Below are 17,759 nucleotides of genomic sequence, written 5' to 3' on the forward strand. Positions count from 1 at the left end.
CTTTTCTTCATTCATGCCGGTCTTGGCTTCATCCTTCCTTCCTCGGCAACCTTCACTTCCGTTCTTTGCTTTTCTCTCTTTTTTTTCCTCTATTGTGGCCTCTTTTTCTCTATCACATGCCTGCCATCTGAGGACCAGATGGTACCAACATTTTGTTCTGATAAATGATTCAACACATTATTTTACTCTAATTTTATGAAGTTAATTTAACAACAATAATGGCTAAGTAATTGTACGGTAACAATTATGGAAAATAAATACTACTTTGTTATATGTGCCCAAAAAAAGTAAGTTTGCAATTGGCCAGCCCATAATTAAACCCTTCTGCCATCAGGGGGCAGCAAACGACATTATGCTGTCCATTCTAGTCTCTGTAGTAATATTTCATATGCCATTTATATGTTTCATGCATATTCCGATTTCCGATCATGCAGTATGTAACTGTAATGTCATTAAGTTTAACACAATATGCAAAGTGCTATAATATCATCTGCTCTTCTTTTCCTTCAGTTAATCTTTCCTTTCTCCATGTTGCTTGATTAAATAACACCCATTTCAGTTTCTTTTAATCTAAAAAGAAATGTGCCATTTCACAGTCTCCATCTTCAACACTGACCTGATGCTATATGACTTTGTCCAGTTCATTGAAGCTTTCATTGAGAGACTGTCAAATGAAATCTTAATTTTCACAACCTGCATCTCTTTCCTATCTGAAATTCACACATTTACACACAACATGTTTAAGCAAGTTTATTGCCATTGTTCAGTTGAGCCATTGACCACACAAATGCACAAATCATCATGTGTGGGGATTATAACCTGTTCCAGCCCTTTCATCACTGAACTGTTTATTGCAGCCAAGTCGGTGTGTCTCTCTCTCTCTCTGCAGTATCGCTCGCCCAACTGAAGGCTGAGCTTAGAGTCCCACAACCCCCCTGACCATGATAAGGTGACAATCCCCCAGGGAAGAAAAAAAAAACATCTAATCTATATGTATGTATGCATGTATATGTGTGTGTGTGCTATGTGTGTGTGTCCTATATAGAACATTTCCCTTAATTGGATGGCTTATATCACATATATTCAAACCCAAACTCCTCACTATTAAAAATATAAAAAAAATGGGTGGTAATAGTTGAAAAATTTCCCTTTGTGAGCTGCTGGGGTGGAAAGTGAATAAGATTTAATTTATGTCTCAGCCCTCCAGTTAGTTCTATGCAAAAGACAGGTTGACAGTGGTGCCTGTGGGATTGAGAAAGAAACACTTCTCTCGAGACTGAAACACTTCTCGAGACTGAAACTGACTACAGTCATGGCCAAAAGTTTTGAGAATGACACAAATGCAGGTTTTCACAAAGTTTGTTGCATCCATTTTTATTATGGCAATTTGCATATACTCCAGAATGTTATGAAGATCATTTATGGTAAGTGGGTGAGACCACGTTAGAAAGGTGTGCTTGTGGCTCAAAATATGAGCCTTACATATAGTAATGCAGGACAGTATGCATCATCTTAAAATTCCCTAATTCCATAATCTTCAATTATAACAAATTTGTGTAAAAGAAAGTAATACAAGTGATGTGAAAGTAAATACTTTCTTTTTCAACTAATAAATAATTCCAACACACATTTACCTGTGAACATTCTGGGGATGATGCATAAGACACTGACACTGGACTTAATACCTGACAGTTTTCTGTGACAAGCAGCAACTTGCTTTACAAGTCAAAATATTGGATAACATTTTGCTGTAATAAATGTGGGTTTCTATCAGCAGGAGACACTGCTGTTACAATACAGAGCAGGTATTTCACATAGACATTATAGCTCTGAGTAATTATACTAATGGGATTTGCAGATTGGGTCATTTATGTAAGTTACTCTGGATAAGAGCATCTGTCAAATGTTGTAAAAATAAATGTAAGTAATGAAGACTTTTTTCAGGTCAGATGGCCACTGAGCACTTTAAATCATGCAAACACGACAGATGGAGGGGCATTGCAAAAAAGTCCAAGCACAGTAAAATATAATACACAATAACCCCCACAATCAGAAGGTTGCTGGTTCAAATCCCGATCCGCCAAGGTGCCACTGAGGTGCCACTGAGCAAAGCACTGTCCCCACACCGTCCCCACACACACAATTCAATTGGGACAACATGAAAGTGAAGTGAGTCATTGTAATATACCACAGCACAGCACACGGTGACACCACGAAATGTGTCCTCTGCTTTTAACCCATCACCCTTAGTGAGCAGTGGGCAGCCATGACAGGCGCCCGAGGAGCAGTGTGTGGGGACGGTGCTTTGCTCAATGGCATCTACAGTGCATAACACCATCAAAACATTCAGAGAAACTGGAGATATATCTCTTTATGTAAAGGACAAAGTGAAAGACTTTTATTGGATGTTCGCAGATGACACTGAATCAATCACCAGCATGATTGTATCATAACTAAATTAATACTTCCAGAAACCACTGTCCGTAAACACAATCTGCCGGGCCATCTGCAGATGCCATGTAAAGCTCTATCATGCAAAAAGGAAGCCATGTTTGAACTTGATCCAAAAGTGCCATGGTCCAGCATGACTTTGTCAGGGAAATGTCAGTTTGCTGAATTGTCCTGCCTGCGGTCCATATTGTTATTGTGAACATTTGCTACATCATTAAACGAGAAATACATAATAGACAACCACATGCTCCCTAGCCGATGAATTCCTATATCGACCTATTTTGGGTAAGAATGGGAAAACATTCCAACATCAAAACTCCAAAAACCAATAACCTTGATACCCAGATACCTTTAAACAGTTTTGAAATGAAGAGGCGATGTTACATCATGGTAAACATGCTCATGTCCCAAACATTTTGAAATTTGAAATGAGCTAATTTCATACATAAGCTGTAAAAAATTTGATATGTTATCTGTGTTCTGTTGTGAATAGTCACTGATCAAGTGATTTGAAAGTCTTTAAGCATTCATTTTATTAAAATTTAAACTTTACTGGAAATTGGATTGTAAACGGATGTTCTGCTTTTCTGTTTTATAACATGTTTTTTAATTATTAGATACAGTACAGCTATGTTCATCATGATGTTAAAAGCCAAGAAAAGTATGCAAGAAGAGGAGCTGACTTAAACCCCCAGACATGTATTGGTGAGAGAATCTTACAGCCAACCAACCAACAGAGGGCACCACAAGATAAAAAAATATGCTTATCTGTGAAATAAAAGAGGAAATATAAATGTATAGAAACATAAAAGATACTATACATCCACACACACACTAAATGCAGACACAATATGAATTGTTTGAAGGGCATAGTGGCTGAGGATGAATAAAAAAATAACAGTAGTAATATTAGGAATAAAACTGTACTGTACAAGTTACTGTTTACGTAGATCTACCATTGTTAGTCATAATAGCTATCTGGGGCACCAAAGATTGTCTGATGCAGTAATTGATGCATTCACGGCTGATAAAACACCTGGCATTCAGCTCAGGACCAACGCCTGCATCTGTGGCCAATAGGAATAGTGTGTGTCGTGGGGAGGGTGGTTAAGGATGAGCTTGATATAAAACTGGAGTGAGGATCCAAATATCTCTATAGACTGTCGCAGAACTTTGGGCAGGTCGCAATGATTCCAGAATCCGGGTGAGTGAAACATTCGTATGGATTCAAAACCTACTTTAATCAGTTGTTTCTTTCAGTGCAATGCATGACTGTCCAAAGTACTGTTTATCGCAAAAGGAGAAGATGCGTCTCCACCACCCTTCTCGAGGATAAATACAAGGTTACGTTTGGTTTCCCACTTTCTGTAGTTAAATGTCTGCGATGGAAAGGTGACCTCAAACAACCCGACCTGTATTCAGGCGAGGTGAAGCCGAGATGCAATTTCCATGCAATTATAACATTCTATGCGAGTGAATAAGTGAACATTTATCAATTTTCTATCTTAAAAACAGTTGCTAAAACATTATCTAATGAAGAATTTTTGACCAGTAGCTTGCAGGTTCTTTTAAATATATTGAAAGCGGGTGTTTCAGAGGAACATTTTTGTGGACCAAAGGTTTGTTGCATTGACAACAACCTTGGCTTCTAAATAGGAAATGTGGCCAAGCAGAAGACAGAAACTGGCTCACTCGCTTACTCATTATCAAAACCCATTCATCCAAGGGGAAGCTGGAGCACATTCCAGCAGTCTGTGCAGCAGAAATCAGAAACATCTCTCTGACATTGTGCCCGTGCATTGCAGAGTATATGCTGCCAATTCATCGTGTGGAAAACACTATACATGAACTGTAGAAAGAAAAACAATAAACATCCAAACTACACTCCAAGGAAAGCCCTTACTGTAGTGAAGGTATGAAGAGTGCCATAAGGTACAAGGTAATGTTGAAAGTGAAGTGAAAGTGCACAGCACACGAGCACACAGCGAAATATGTTCTCTGCTTTTAACCCTTGGTGAGCAGTGGGCAGCCATGACAGGCGCCCGGGGAGCAGTGTGTGGGGACGGTGCTTTGCTCAGTGGCATCTCAGCGGCATCTCAGCGGCACCTTGGCAGATCAGGATTCGAACCGGCAACCTACTGATTAAGGGGCCACTTCCTTATCCGCTAGGCCACCACTGTCCCATGCTGACATGTTGTTTTTGGAAAGTTGCATCTTTAATATGATTAAATAAAATTCAAAAATACATTTGGAGAATCGTTAAAAAATTGCTAAAAAAAATCCAGGTCATATAACAATTGTATTAATTTTATATTTAATATTTTGTTATGCTTTAAGGTTCACTAAATGGGTTTTCAAACAAATAGTATTGCAGTTAAAGCCAACTGGTAAAAGGAAATAGAACAAAAATTTGCCCCTGCTTATATTTCTACAGGTGTAACACATTTCTTTATTCTTATCTTATACTTATACTGGCTGAACCAAGCCAGTGGTAGAACAAAATATTGCTCTAGAGAAATTGTCAAAGTTATTATGTTAATAACACTGAAAGATAAACCGGTACCATAGCCTTTACTGTATTTACTGCCACCCTTTCACAGACCCACATATGAGGAGTGCAAGAACACGGCAGCTTGGCTGCTTGACCAGCAGCCCTTTCGGCCCCTGCTGGGGATTGTTTGTGGCTCAGGCCTCGGTGGTCTGGCTGACTTGTTGAAAGACCAGAAGGTCATGTCATACAGTGAGATCCCCCATTTTCCTCAGAGTACAGGTGAGTGTGTACCACATGACGTACAGTTTTCATACAAACATGGGACTTTGCTAGTGTAAAAATAATGAGGAAGTTGCATGCATGAGCCGTAAGGCTTCCTCAATTTTAAACTGTATATATAAAACCTCATCAAACAGTCACAACCAATAAAGAGGGTATTTAGCTTCAAATCATAAGTACTCCTTACCTTACACTACTGCTTAGTGCCAGTTCAAAATTGAGTAGCTGGTTGTAAAATATAGTTCCCTCTGCACCTGCCAGTTTTCACAGATGTGTTCACATTGGCTGTTCCAAGTCATAACAGAGTATATCTTTTATCATAGTCAGACACCAACAGATACCTCTGTGTGTATTTGTAGTGCAAGGCCATGCTGGCAAGCTAGTGTTTGGGTCTCTGAAAGGGACACCTTGTGTCTGCATGCAGGGGAGGTTCCACCTGTATGAAGGGCATCATATTCAAAAGGTGAGATAACAAAAAACTTAACAAAGCAGCTCGCATTCAGTCATGCTGATTTGAGTTTAACACGATCAGCCATACATACACCCCACCTCAGTAAAAGTTATGTAAATGTCTGGGCGCATACAGCCGGTGCCAAGGCACCTGATTAAGGAGTCCTGAATTATTAGGCACGATTACTCAGGACTCCTTAAAAGCAGTTCAGCATCTCATGCTGTTTTCCAGATCACTTTTCCTATGAAGATCTTTAAGCTAATGGGTGTGGAGACAGTGATCCTGACCAATGCTGCAGGGGGGCTCAACCAAGAGTACAATGTGGGAGACATTATGATCATCAAGGATCATATTAACCTGCCAGGATTTGCTGGTATTAACCCTCTTATGGGGCCCAATGATGAAAGGTGAGTAATGTGTTTGTGTGTGTGTGTGCCACTGTGTGTTTATGTCTGTTTCAAATCTAACATTTTTTATATTCTTCAGCAAACTGTTTGAATCAAATTTCAATCAAAGAGACAGAGACAGGCAGAGACGTTCTCTTGTGGTCTTCAGGTTTGGGTTGCGATTCCCTGCCATGTCAGACGCTTATGATCGTGAACTGCAGCAGCTGGCAGAGAAAGTGGCGATAGATCTTGGCTATAAGGAGTTCATTAGAAGAGGCGTGTACTGCACTCTGACTGGGCCATCCTTCGAGACCATTGCAGAGTGTCGCATGCTGAGTATGATTGGTGCTGATGCTGTTGGTAAGCAACACATTACGTAAAAAAACACAGGTAGTTGTAGATGGTGGCAATTAACATGTGAGATTGAAGGCTGGGACTGGTCCACAAACAACAAGTTAGGTCCAGTAAAGTTCTTGTCAAAATAGGTACAACTCTTCATCTTATATTTTCAGCACTGAAAGTGTCTCCTAAGAGAAGGAAATGTGAAGCAAATTATTTCCTCTACCTCACTTGTTCACTCTCTCTTCCTCAGGTATGAGTACGGTTCATGAAGTGATAGCTGCACGCCACTGTGGAATGCGAGTCTTTGCCTTTTCTCTCATAACCAACCAAGCAGTGATGGATTATGACACAGACATGAAGGCCACTCATGATGAGGTCCTGCAAACAGGCAAGGACAGGGCACATCAGTTAGAAGCTCTGGTGGCTACCATGGTTCCCCTTATCAAACAGAGTAAAACACACTAATAAATCCGGTTATAAAACATACAGTGGGGTCCAGATGTCAGATGTCGAGAACACTAATGAAAATGCTTGATGAATCATGATGACCCCTGGTATGCATGGTATTGTGATTTGACGATGTTCCATAGAACGGTGTTCTGATGTTGCTGAATACAGACTTTTTGTTAAATGGTCAGGGACACAAATATTAGTGACCTATAAATACAAGATATTCTAAAATTACATTTTAAAGTGTAAGGAAACACAGAAGCGGGACATGGTGGCACAAAAAGGGTTTTTCATTATGAACCAGAAAAATAAGGCACAAGGGTCAAAAAAGGAACCACAATGGGATGAATTAAATCTAACCCGGAGGCATGTAGCAAAAAGCTAAGAACAGGAAACAAACTCAAAAGTATACATCTGTCCACTTCAATGTTGCACCCACTGGGTGCTGCTGAACTGCTTTTAAGGAGTCCTGAGTAATCGTGCCTAATAACTCAGGACTCCTTAATCAGGTGCCTTGGCACCGGCTGTATGCGCCCTGAGGCCACTGGGCATCACAGAAGCATAAATTAGACAGCAAACTAACATTTCTGAACTACCGTAATGGGGAATAACACATTAAACAAACAACAGCTACGGTATACTTTTTTCAGTGTATGGTCACTTGTTAGCATTTAGTCATGTTCGTTTCTTTTGTTCTGTTTGGTGATTTGACTGTTAAGTGAAGACCAGTGTTTCCAAGTCTTGTTCTTGGAGGTCCATCTACCTTAATTAGACTACGGCATGTGTTAATAGCCTCTGGTCTGGAATTTTACAATCTGTTTTTATCCTAATCCTTAAACAACGACTTGCTTCTAATAATGTCTCAATTTACTTATCATAAACCAGGCCATCAACAATTTACAGAAATGTTCTAGTGTGTGAAATGTGAACTATTGAAAATAATATGATTCGTTGGCTCCATATATGCTGTCTTGATTATTTATGTTCTCAGAAAGCTTAATGTCCTCTGTTAACTGTACTCTGAAAATTCTATGCAAATTTGCATATACGCTAATTTGTGTGTAATTCACAAATTCTTAAACAATTAACAGTTATAAACATTTTAAGCATTGCTGAAATTTGCTTTATTAATTAACGTAGTATGTTTAAAATGTTTACGTTATTTTTGCATAGACATTGAGACTGGTTTTAGACTTCTACACTCATTAACCTTTTGTGAAAACATTATCTGAAATAAGATGGCTGCAAATATTGCATTTTATAGTCATATAGCTTTAGATCTCTTAAAATTCCACCGTACTGTATGTTCATTCTTTTGTTTTTATCTTGTTTGCTTTGAAGCTGCTTTTTAAATTAAAGGTTGTTTTAGTTTGTGTGTCTCATTACTCATAATTATTCCCCATGTACAAAACCAAATAAAACTATCATAGTAATGATTAAAATATACTTTATGTCAAAAATGATTGATGACATATCGGCATAAGGAAAAAGCGTGTGATTTATGACCACCTACCCTTCTACCTTCTCCCCTTCTCCACCGGACACCCAGCGCGTATTTTATGACCTCCTAGCCTTCTACCTTCTCCACCGGACACCCTGCGCGTAATTTATGACCTCCTTCCTTCCTTCCCTCTCCTCATTTCTCCCCCATGGACACCCGCACATCCTCTCACATTCATAGATGTCATATAACCACTTAGACAAGCTTTAAAAAAACAGATGTCTTATCAATTGTTTACAAACTATGGTTGCTGTGGGATAGGTCATAACCCGGTATACCTCTACACCTTTCTCGCAAACACTGAATCAATATGTGTCCTTACAAATGTCACACACACACACACACACACACACACAGACCAAAACAGAAACCTTATTTAAATGATATATGTTTTAAAAGTGTTTCTAGTTAAAGAAAAATGTGAAAGGCTTCGTGTTCTAGGGTATGTTAACTATACAGCTTTTCAAACAAAGTTAATTTCATACCCCTACTGCTAAAATAAATGAAACCCTGACCCACACACACACGCAGATCCTAGCACATCCTCTAACAATCTTTAACACCCTAATCTTACCAATTGTTTACAACTAGGGTCATCTCCATGGTCTAGGACCCATCTAACCACCATTCTCGCAAACACTGAATCAACGCGTGGCCTTACAAATGTCACACACACACGCGCGCTCGTGCTCACCCTTAGACTTTCACACCCTTAGAATTTCTTTTAAAACAGAAACCTTGTTTAAATGATATATGTTTTAAAACTGTTTCTAGTTAAAGAAAAACTATTTTGCTTTCAAACAAAGTTGATTTCATACCACTACTGCTTTTTTTCAAGATTCTTTTCAGAAAATAAAATCCTACATTTATTAACAATGTTAATTTCCTCTGAAACTATCCCAGCTTGTGACCGCTCCTCATTGGCAGTAACAAGGTCTTCACCACCCAGCAGATAACCAACTACTATTTAGTGCTCGCTTGAAACTGATGTTTGCAAAAATGACCATTGTTGGTGTTTTACGACCCCTCATATCAATGACACAGACCCACAGTTCCCACACACTTAGACTATTTTAAAACCATATTTTAATGATATATGGTTTAAAAGGATTTCTAGTTAAAGAAAAACAAGTTTAAACACAATATTTTTTTTAAATATACAACACATTCAGTCGTTTTTCCAAAAGATACATCACACAATGGTATGTAGGAGGCATCACATCACTGGCACGCACACACACACACACACACACACAGACTTTTTCTTTTTCTTGCTAAAATAAAACTGATCATAACACTGTTTTATGAACAAACCTTTCTCACAGAAATGTTAACAAACTATAATTTCTATTTAATTGAACCACACACAGACTTTTGTTTATCAAACTGATATATTTATGAACATGAAAAAACTTCTCAAATCCTACTTTGAAACGTTGAAAACCACTATTCTTTTTAATCATGTTTTTTTTTTTTTTTTTTTTGTCCACTTTGGATTATGTAATGATAATATTGAAAAATAAACCTACACACTTCTAACCACTTTTTTGTAGTTGTTGTAGTTCACATCAGACATATATATATTTTAGACATTACTTTTACTATTATTATCAAGTAACTTCAAATAAATTTCTCATGTTAACAATTAAAATCCTATTTTCTAAAATCATATCAAGGGGTGTGATTTTTAGAGAGGGGGGTTGCGACTTTTAGGGCTACAATATCAAGAATTTAAAGCTGGTAGGGTCAAAATGTGGTGTAATCAACATGTAAGCATGGATGCATCCAACCCTGGATCTAGTGGTTCAGGCTGGTGTTGGTCTCTCAGAGGGGGCTGTCCATGTATCTACCGATTGTAAGTCACTCTGGATAAGGCTGTCTGATAAAAACCATAGATGTACACATAAATTAGTATTGCTGCTGACATGTCATCCCCTTATTACCACAGTGTACCCCCTTTTTGATGGCTACTTAAATACAGCATAATACACCAAGTCACAAAGCTCAAACCATCTCAGACTAGTTACTTGAACATGACATTGAATTCGCTATACTCTACATTCACCAGGTCTCAATCCAAACAGAACACCTTCGGATATTGGCTTCGGATATCATAGACAACCAGCAGACAAATCTGCCGCAGCTACATGATGCTATCATGTCTGTATGGACCAATATATCTGAGGAATATTTCCACACCTTTTTGAGGCTATGCCATGAAGAATAAGGTGGTTCTAAAGACATAAGGTGGTCCACCCGAGTACTAACAAGGTCTACCTAATAATATGACCAGCGAGAATCAATCATACAGATAGAAAATCTACAAACAATGAAGCACTTCAGCATCAGAAGGATAAAAAAAATACAAATATACTGTAGAAAAAAATATACAAATAAATGAAATTCTTTGATATTAAAGCCCTAAAGTTGCAAGCCCCCTCCCTAAAAATCACATCCTTGATACGATTTCAGAAAATATGAAATTGTTAACATGAGAAATTTATTTGAAGTTACTTGATAATAATATTAAAAATCATGTCTATATATATGTCTGATGTGAACTATATTAAAAAGTGGTTAGAAAGTGTGTAGGTATATTTTTCAATATTATCATTACATAATCCATAGTGGAAAAACATGATTAAAAAGAATGTTGAAAAGTTTTTTCAATGTTCATAAATATATCAGTTTGATAAACAGAAGTCTGTGTGAGGTTCATTAAATAGAAATTATAGTTTGTTAACGTTTTTGTGCGGCATATCTTCTGAAAACCAAAGATGAGACACCTTTGGAGAACGGTTTGTTCATAAATCAGCATTATGATTAGTTTTATTTTGGCATGGAAAAGTCTGTTTGTGTGTGTGTGTGTGTGTGTGTGTGTGTGTGTGTGTGAACAGGTTATGTCCTGTGTCAATGGTGTGATGCTTCCTACATACCATTATGTGATGTATCTCTTGGAAAATGACTGATGGGATAAACATATTCAGTAAGTATATGTACAGTGTTTGCGTTGTATTAAAATTAGTATTTTGTTTAGTATGTGTTTTTCAATCCTTGAGTGAAAAACAAGGTTTCTATTTTAAAAGATAGTCTAAGGGTGTGTGAACTGTGGGTCTGTGTCATTGATATGAGGGGTCGTAAAACACCAACAATGGTCATTTTTGCAAACATCAGTTTCAAGCGAGCACTAAATAGTAGTTGGTTATCTGCTGGGTGGTGAAGACCTTGTTACTGCCAATGAGGAGCGGTCACAAGCTGGGATAGTTTCAGAGGAAATTAACATTGTTAATAAATGTAGGATTTTATTTTCTGAAAAGAATCTTGAAAAAAAGCAGTAGTGGTATGAAATCAACTTTGTTTGAAAGCAAAATAGTTTTTCTTTAACTAGAAACAGTTTTAAAACATATATCATTTAAACAAGGTTTCTGTTTTAAAAGAAATTCTAAGGGTGTGAAAGTCTAAGGGTGAGCACGAGCGCGCGTGTGTGTGTGACATTTGTAAGGCCACGCGTAGATTCAGTGTTTGCGAGAATGGTGGTTAGATGGGTCCTAGACCATGGAGATGACCCTAGTTGTAAACAATTGGTAAGATTAGGGTGTTAAAGATTGTTAGAGGATGTGCTAGGATCTGCGTGTGTGTGTGGGTCAGGGTTTCATTTATTTTAGCAGTAGGGGTATGAAATTAACTTTGTTTGAAAAGCTGTATAGTTAACATACCCTAGAACACGAAGCCTTTCACATTTTTCTTTAACTAGAAACACTTTTAAAACATATATCATTTAAATAAGGTTTCTGTTTTGGTCTGTGTGTGGGTGTGTGTGTGTGTGTGTGTGTGAGACATTTGTAAGGACACATATTGATTCAGTGTTTGCGAGAAAGGTGTAGAGGTATACCGGGTTATGACCTATCCCACAGCAACCATAGTTTGTAAACAATTGATAAGACATCTGTTTTTTTAAAGCTTGTCTAAGTGGTTATATGACATCTATGAATGTGAGAGGATGTGCGGGTGTCCATGGGGGAGAAATGAGGAGAGGGAAGGAAGGAAGGAGGTCATAAATTACGCGCAGGGTGTCCGGTGGAGAAGGTAGAAGGCTAGGAGGTCATAAAATACGCGCTGGGTGTCCGGTGGAGAAGGGGAGAAGGTAGAAGGGTAGGTGGTCATAAATCACACGCTTTTTCCTTATGCCGATATGTCATCAATCATTTTTGACATAAAGTATATTTTAATCACTACTTATCATTTTTAACATAATGATAAGAAATACCAGTCGACAGAATTTTATATGAGACCATACAAACATACAGCCATGAATGTAGATTAGGGTGGGAGAATTATGTATTAAATAGTTCTTACATTTCCTTCTGTCTTTGTCACATTATTTCCTTTGCCCTTTATCACAACAATCCCATTCCATAAAATGAAACAAAATGAAAATAACATGATATTAAAATTGAATTATTTATTTTCAGAAAAATGGCAGGATATGTCTGGAATGGCTCAATATGTAGCCGGTGGCTTCCTCATATCCTCTGTTTTTGGTCCGTTGCATGCCTGTCATTATTGGACACTGACCTTCATAAGGACCAGCTGGATTTGGTCATGACATGGCTGCAGACATTTGCATTTTCGCTTTAAGTCACCGATGCTCTGTGTGCAGGACTTGCAGATATTTTACTTTGTGGAAATGCAAAAATGGCATTAATGAAATGTGTTTGGTCATATCATGAAAAAGTTGGTCATCAGATAAGGAACATGGCATAATTGAATCATCTTGTTAAATATGTTTGTGTTTATCACTTGAGTGATATGAAATAGGCCTTTATTTATCATTTCCATTTCCTACAATTTCATGCTCACTAAATCACCAGAGAGGAGCCATTCTACATCCAGTCTTAGCTTGGTGGTTAGTTAAACATAATCAAAATGCATCATATCACTGTACCTTATTTTCTCCCATTTGCTGGAATAATTACGTCAATTCCAGTCAGTGGACACGGGATTTGCGCATTTGCGCCACCGGGTGTTCATATTTTTGGTGGAAAATCCTCCCCTTAAACAGGACTGAGTAAGATTGCATATGTTCAGGTCAGGACAGAGATACTGAAAATGTGTCCTTCTATTCTCTTGTTCATTTTTGTCCTGTCTTTTCAGTGTGGTCATCTTCACCGTTTTCTCCACTCCACAGTCTTTTCCTTTGTTCTGCCGAGCTTTAAAGACCTTTTCATAAATATTCTTCAACTCCTTTTATTTCAACAAGTTGACATTGCAGCATACAATGATTTATTCAGTTGGTTTCTTTTAATATACCATTCTGAATTTCACCAACATAAATTCAGAGGTACTGTGGTGTCAACACGAACTGAACATGAACAATTTAACCAATATGAACTTCACTTCATTGGTCTTGAAGACTTTGTGATCTTACCCAATTGGCATTTTGATGCTTAAAGGTCCTCTATTAATTTCAATTTTTGAGATTATTTAACATTAATACAAGTCCCCCTAGACTGTCTATTGTCCTGCAGTGGCTAGAAATGGCCAAAATGAAGTGTGCTTTGGCCATTCTCCTTCACTGCAGCAGCTCAGGAGGTCGGCTCTGGAATGTTATCATAGGGGGAAATGTTACCTCCTGTTTCTCATGCTTTGTCCCCCAGAGAATTTCCCACCCCTCGCCTAAAAAAGTAACTCCACCGTCTGTCATGGCTTCCATATGTGCAAAGCTTTCCAATTGCTCGGAGATTGGATGAACAAAAAAAAAAAAGAGCACAAATGTGTTTTTTAGTTCCATCACCACTTGCGACAACATTGTGGTTGGGAAATGGTATTGATGACGTAATTTCCACAAATGCCAGCTCGTTTCTATACGTTGCTCTCCTCCTCATTAGCAAAACTGTGCGTCATTGAAAAATCTCATTGTGAGACTCTCTAAAAGTAGCTTTAAGTCAGGAGATTTCAGATATTAGGGGACCACTAAGACAAATTTAAAAGCAAAAATATATATATTCATAATAGGGGACCTTTAAGATACAGCCGTCAAACTGTTACATATGAAACAGTTTGCCATAAAAAAAAAAGACATAAGAAGGCATCAATTATTTTTATGAATAAATAAATAGCAATAAATACCAGATTACTCATGTGATCCAATTAGTTGCACGTGACAAATTCTACAAGTTCACAATACTGTCGTTTATCTTTGATTTTGATAGTATTGTCCATTAAATTAATATCAAAAACATTGTTCAGACATTGCTGATTGAAAATGACTTAATGAATGGAATAAAAGGAGTTTTACCAAACAGTTTTAAGTTCCAGTGGAATGCTATGTCCACTAATGCAATTCTGTTGCTTTAAAAACTTAATAGATTGTTAGAGAACCATTTGCAATGTTTAGTGTTCAAATTGTCACTTTTTCATTTCTAAAGCACCCCAATACTTTGAATGCCAGTGTACCTTATTTAGAAAGGCTTTAGCATCTGTTTTCCTGTGAATATAAATGGAGTCACACTATTATTTAAAATCTTTGGCGGACAGTGTGTTATCTGCTTGCTTTTTGTACCTGTTAACTGAATCGTATACAAGTAAAGATTCAAAGGCAGAATTGAACAAAACCATAAAACACTTGACATTGAATTCATCAGTGAGAGTTTCACTGCGGTTCACATGCAGCTGATGCTGTGTGTGCTGCTGTGTCTCTTCAGATGGTGCAGGAGGGCGAAGCGCTTGCCGCATCTGGAGCAGCCGTACGGCCGCTCCCCGCTGTGGACACTCTGGTGGGTCTTCAGGCTGCTCTGCTGGGTGAAGCGTTTGCCGCACGTGCCGCAGGCGTAGGGGCGCTCGCCCGTGTGAGTGCGCAGATGAATCGTGAGGTGCGAGGAGCACTGGAAACGCTTGCCGCAGACGGAGCAGGTGAAGGGACGCTCGCCCGTGTGACTGCGGCGGTGGATCCGTAGGTAAGGGAGGCGGGAAAAGCTCTTTCCACATGTGGTGCAGATGAAGATCTGGTTGTCACTCAGAGAGGTCCGATGGGAAGACTGGGCCCCGTGCGGTCTCTGCATCTCAGTTCCAGACCGTGCCACATGAACCGTGCTGCCATTTTTCCTTGGTGGGACACTTAACGTCTCAACACTGGGTCCCCCACGGCAGCTGGTTGCACCATCAGCTTCCGATCTGGCACGGCTTTCAGTTATATGGGAGGATGTGGGGTAAATTTGATCCATGCCACCATGGTATTCATGAAAAATGTGCTCCATGTCACCATTTCCCACCGAGTCCCACAGCTGGGAGTCCCTCTGTCCCATCCCGCTCTCATATGGCATTTGTAACTTTTCCTGATTTTCTGATACATATTCACATCCCACACGAGCGACTCTTTGAGCCATGCAGTCTTCCTGCTGCTCCGCCTTCAGCTCAAGCTCCAGTTGACCAAGATCTTCTGCACAACAGACAGTCCTAGTCTGTTCTTCTGCCTCAAGTGGGTTCTCACCATGTGTGAGATGTTTGCTCAGCTCCTCGCTGTCTTTAAAGTTCGTGCTGGGGTTTTGTGTGTGTATGAGTTGGGAGTTTGACTCCTGTATGTACAAGGCATGCATGTTGGAGTCCTGCCCTATTAGAGCATGCGTGTTTTGGCTCGAAGAGTGTGTGTCACGTGTGTTTGGTTCTTGTGCATATGTGAATTGAGAATGATTATGCTCAGGGTCAGAGCTGTGCTGATCATTTAACGTCCCTCCATAAATCTGCTGCTCTAAAGCTAAACTCTCAGTGATGTTTGTCTCAAACTTGACAGATCCTGTTTCAATCATATAAAGAAAAAAAATTAGACATTTAAGATCAAACTGCTGATATAAAATTATGAGGCATTTCACCTTGTGTTTGGGACCACAGCTCCTCGTCACACTTTTCTTCTTTGATCTGTGTTTGAGCTGGATGTTCTTCATGCATGTCTGGAAACTGAAAGCGAAAACTGTTGTTTTAACAGAAGTAACATCTTTTTATCTGCATGGACTGGTAAAGAAAAAGTATTTTCATTTAAGACTGCAGTCATTATTTTATTTGATCAACAGCACAGCAAGTGATTTTCAGTTACAGAAGTGCAAAAGAAAATCATCCACATTTCTGCTGCTACCACAGCAACAAATGCAAAACAATATATTTATAGTGCAGTAAGTGAAAGTGGCAATAATTTCATTTGATTTTAGAAAAACGGTTGGGGTTGGTTTCTCCCAATTCTGTAAGCTAATGAAGGATGTACAAACAGAAGTCTACAGATGGAAAATAAAATTGTATTGCTGCTCAGAAAACAGGATAATAACACTGTGATGACAGATTGTTTCACCCAAACAAGTAATTCGGATGAACCAACTAACAGCAGCCTTTTTTTTTTTTTTTAAGTAAGGTGCTAGATTTACTACACCTCCACAACATTTCACACCCCCCTGTGCAAAAACGGCGAGTGGCTCTAGACACCGACCTTATGATCATTGCACACCGACTGTTCCGGGCTGTGCTCACCCACGAGCACTGGCCCATCTGTCCAGGAGTTAGTCCATCTGTGTAGATCTTCATCTATAGGTGAAGGACACTTCTCTGACATGGGGAAACAGCGAATTCGTGGAGAAAGGGACAGATATTTTTCAGATTTTTACAACTAACCGTCGAACATTTTACAAAACCATACACCATTTTAATCAATGTTTGGTTTCTGCAGACGTGTAGACATTAACTGAATGTCAGTGCTCATTAAGTAACGTGGAGAATGACTGGAATTGGTACCCCTCAATGTTAGAGCTCACCCACTTGCTTTAAGCCGCACTCGGGCAGTCCTCAGCTCGGTCTCCATCACTTGCAGTTTCCTCTTCAGCACCTCATTCTCGCTCTGATTACGAGAGACTTCGAATCGCAGCACCGCGTTGCTGTCGTCAACGAGTTTGCTAATTTCTGCAACTGCTGCCTTGGCTAATACATCCATGATAGAAGCTAACTGATTCTGAAAATTGCCACGACAAGTCATTTTACCTGCGTGGTAGACTACCAGCTCGGTGGCAGTTTCCTAGTCGCGTCGCAACAACACCAGCGAACCAGTATGCTGGTTTTAAATGCTCATCGCTGTATCTCTTACGGCGACGCTTCTTGCAGGTAATGACAACATTTCTTTTCATTACTCTTCTACTTCTTCTTCTTTACAAGAAATGTCACATGAACAATATACATGTGCTGCCACCTACAGCATTGGTGGTCGTTAGCAGCCTGGATTCAACAGATTGAAGATCTGTAGATTTTTAAATGTGAATGTATAGCGAAATATTTTTAAATATTTGTACGAATTTTAAATCATTTTCACTACATTGAAATAAATAATATAACAGCATATAGTTAATATTTCAAGCGCACATTTAATCCTGACAG

The 17,759-nt window shown here is 38.9% G+C and overlaps 2 protein-coding genes across 3 annotated transcripts; one reads left to right on the forward strand and one right to left on the reverse strand.

The window, feature by feature from the left end:
- The first annotated feature begins 3,535 nt into the window (after positions 1 to 3,535).
- Positions 3,536 to 8,221, forward strand: LOC114788379 (purine nucleoside phosphorylase-like). 2 transcript variants are annotated; one of them, XM_028976909.1, is made up of 6 exons: positions 3,536 to 3,655; positions 5,052 to 5,221; positions 5,581 to 5,684; positions 5,904 to 6,079; positions 6,228 to 6,418; positions 6,651 to 8,221. In XM_028976909.1, exons 1-6 carry the CDS (start codon positions 3,639 to 3,641, stop codon positions 6,863 to 6,865), a joined length of 873 nt encoding a protein of 290 aa, XP_028832742.1. In that variant the 5' UTR covers positions 3,536 to 3,638; the 3' UTR covers positions 6,866 to 8,221. The 2 variants fall into 2 exon arrangements, with proteins under 2 accessions (XP_028832742.1, XP_028832743.1); XM_028976910.1 differs by lacking the exon at positions 3,536 to 3,655 and adding an exon at positions 3,659 to 3,794.
- Positions 8,222 to 13,617: 5,396 nt separating this feature from the next.
- LOC114787571 (zinc finger protein 853-like) lies at positions 13,618 to 17,527 on the reverse strand. Its single transcript, XM_028975222.1, has 4 exons — positions 17,151 to 17,527; positions 16,825 to 16,940; positions 16,220 to 16,304; positions 13,618 to 16,143 (listed from the first exon to the last, which is right to left on the reverse strand). The coding sequence occupies exons 1-4, from the start codon at positions 17,362 to 17,364 to the stop codon at positions 15,014 to 15,016; spliced, it is 1,545 nt and encodes a 514-aa protein (XP_028831055.1). The 5' UTR covers positions 17,365 to 17,527; the 3' UTR covers positions 13,618 to 15,013.
- Positions 17,528 to 17,759: the final 232 nt, after the last annotated feature.

This window comes from Denticeps clupeoides, chromosome 4, assembly GCF_900700375.1.
Source record: "Denticeps clupeoides chromosome 4, fDenClu1.1, whole genome shotgun sequence".
In the NCBI taxonomy this organism is placed as follows: Eukaryota; Metazoa; Chordata; class Actinopteri; order Clupeiformes; family Denticipitidae; genus Denticeps; species Denticeps clupeoides.

Excerpts from the sequence above, each read along its gene's own strand:
- LOC114787571 (XM_028975222.1), bottom strand. The coding sequence starts at position 17,364 with ATGACTTGTCGTGGCAATTTTCAGAATCAGTTAGCTTCTATCATGGAT. Across the intron at positions 16,941-17,150 it reads CCGAGTGCGGCTTAAAGCAA|AGAAGTGTCCTTCACCTATA; the intron begins GTGGGTGAGCTC and ends TCCCCATGTCAG. Across the intron at positions 16,305-16,824 it reads CGGTGTGCAATGATCATAAG|TTTCCAGACATGCATGAAGA; the intron begins GTCGGTGTCTAG and ends TTTCGCTTTCAG.
- LOC114788379 (XM_028976909.1), top strand. Across the intron at positions 5,685-5,903 it reads AAGGGCATCATATTCAAAAG|ATCACTTTTCCTATGAAGAT; the intron begins GTGAGATAACAA and ends GCTGTTTTCCAG. Across the intron at positions 6,080-6,227 it reads ATGGGGCCCAATGATGAAAG|GTTTGGGTTGCGATTCCCTG; the intron begins GTGAGTAATGTG and ends TGTGGTCTTCAG.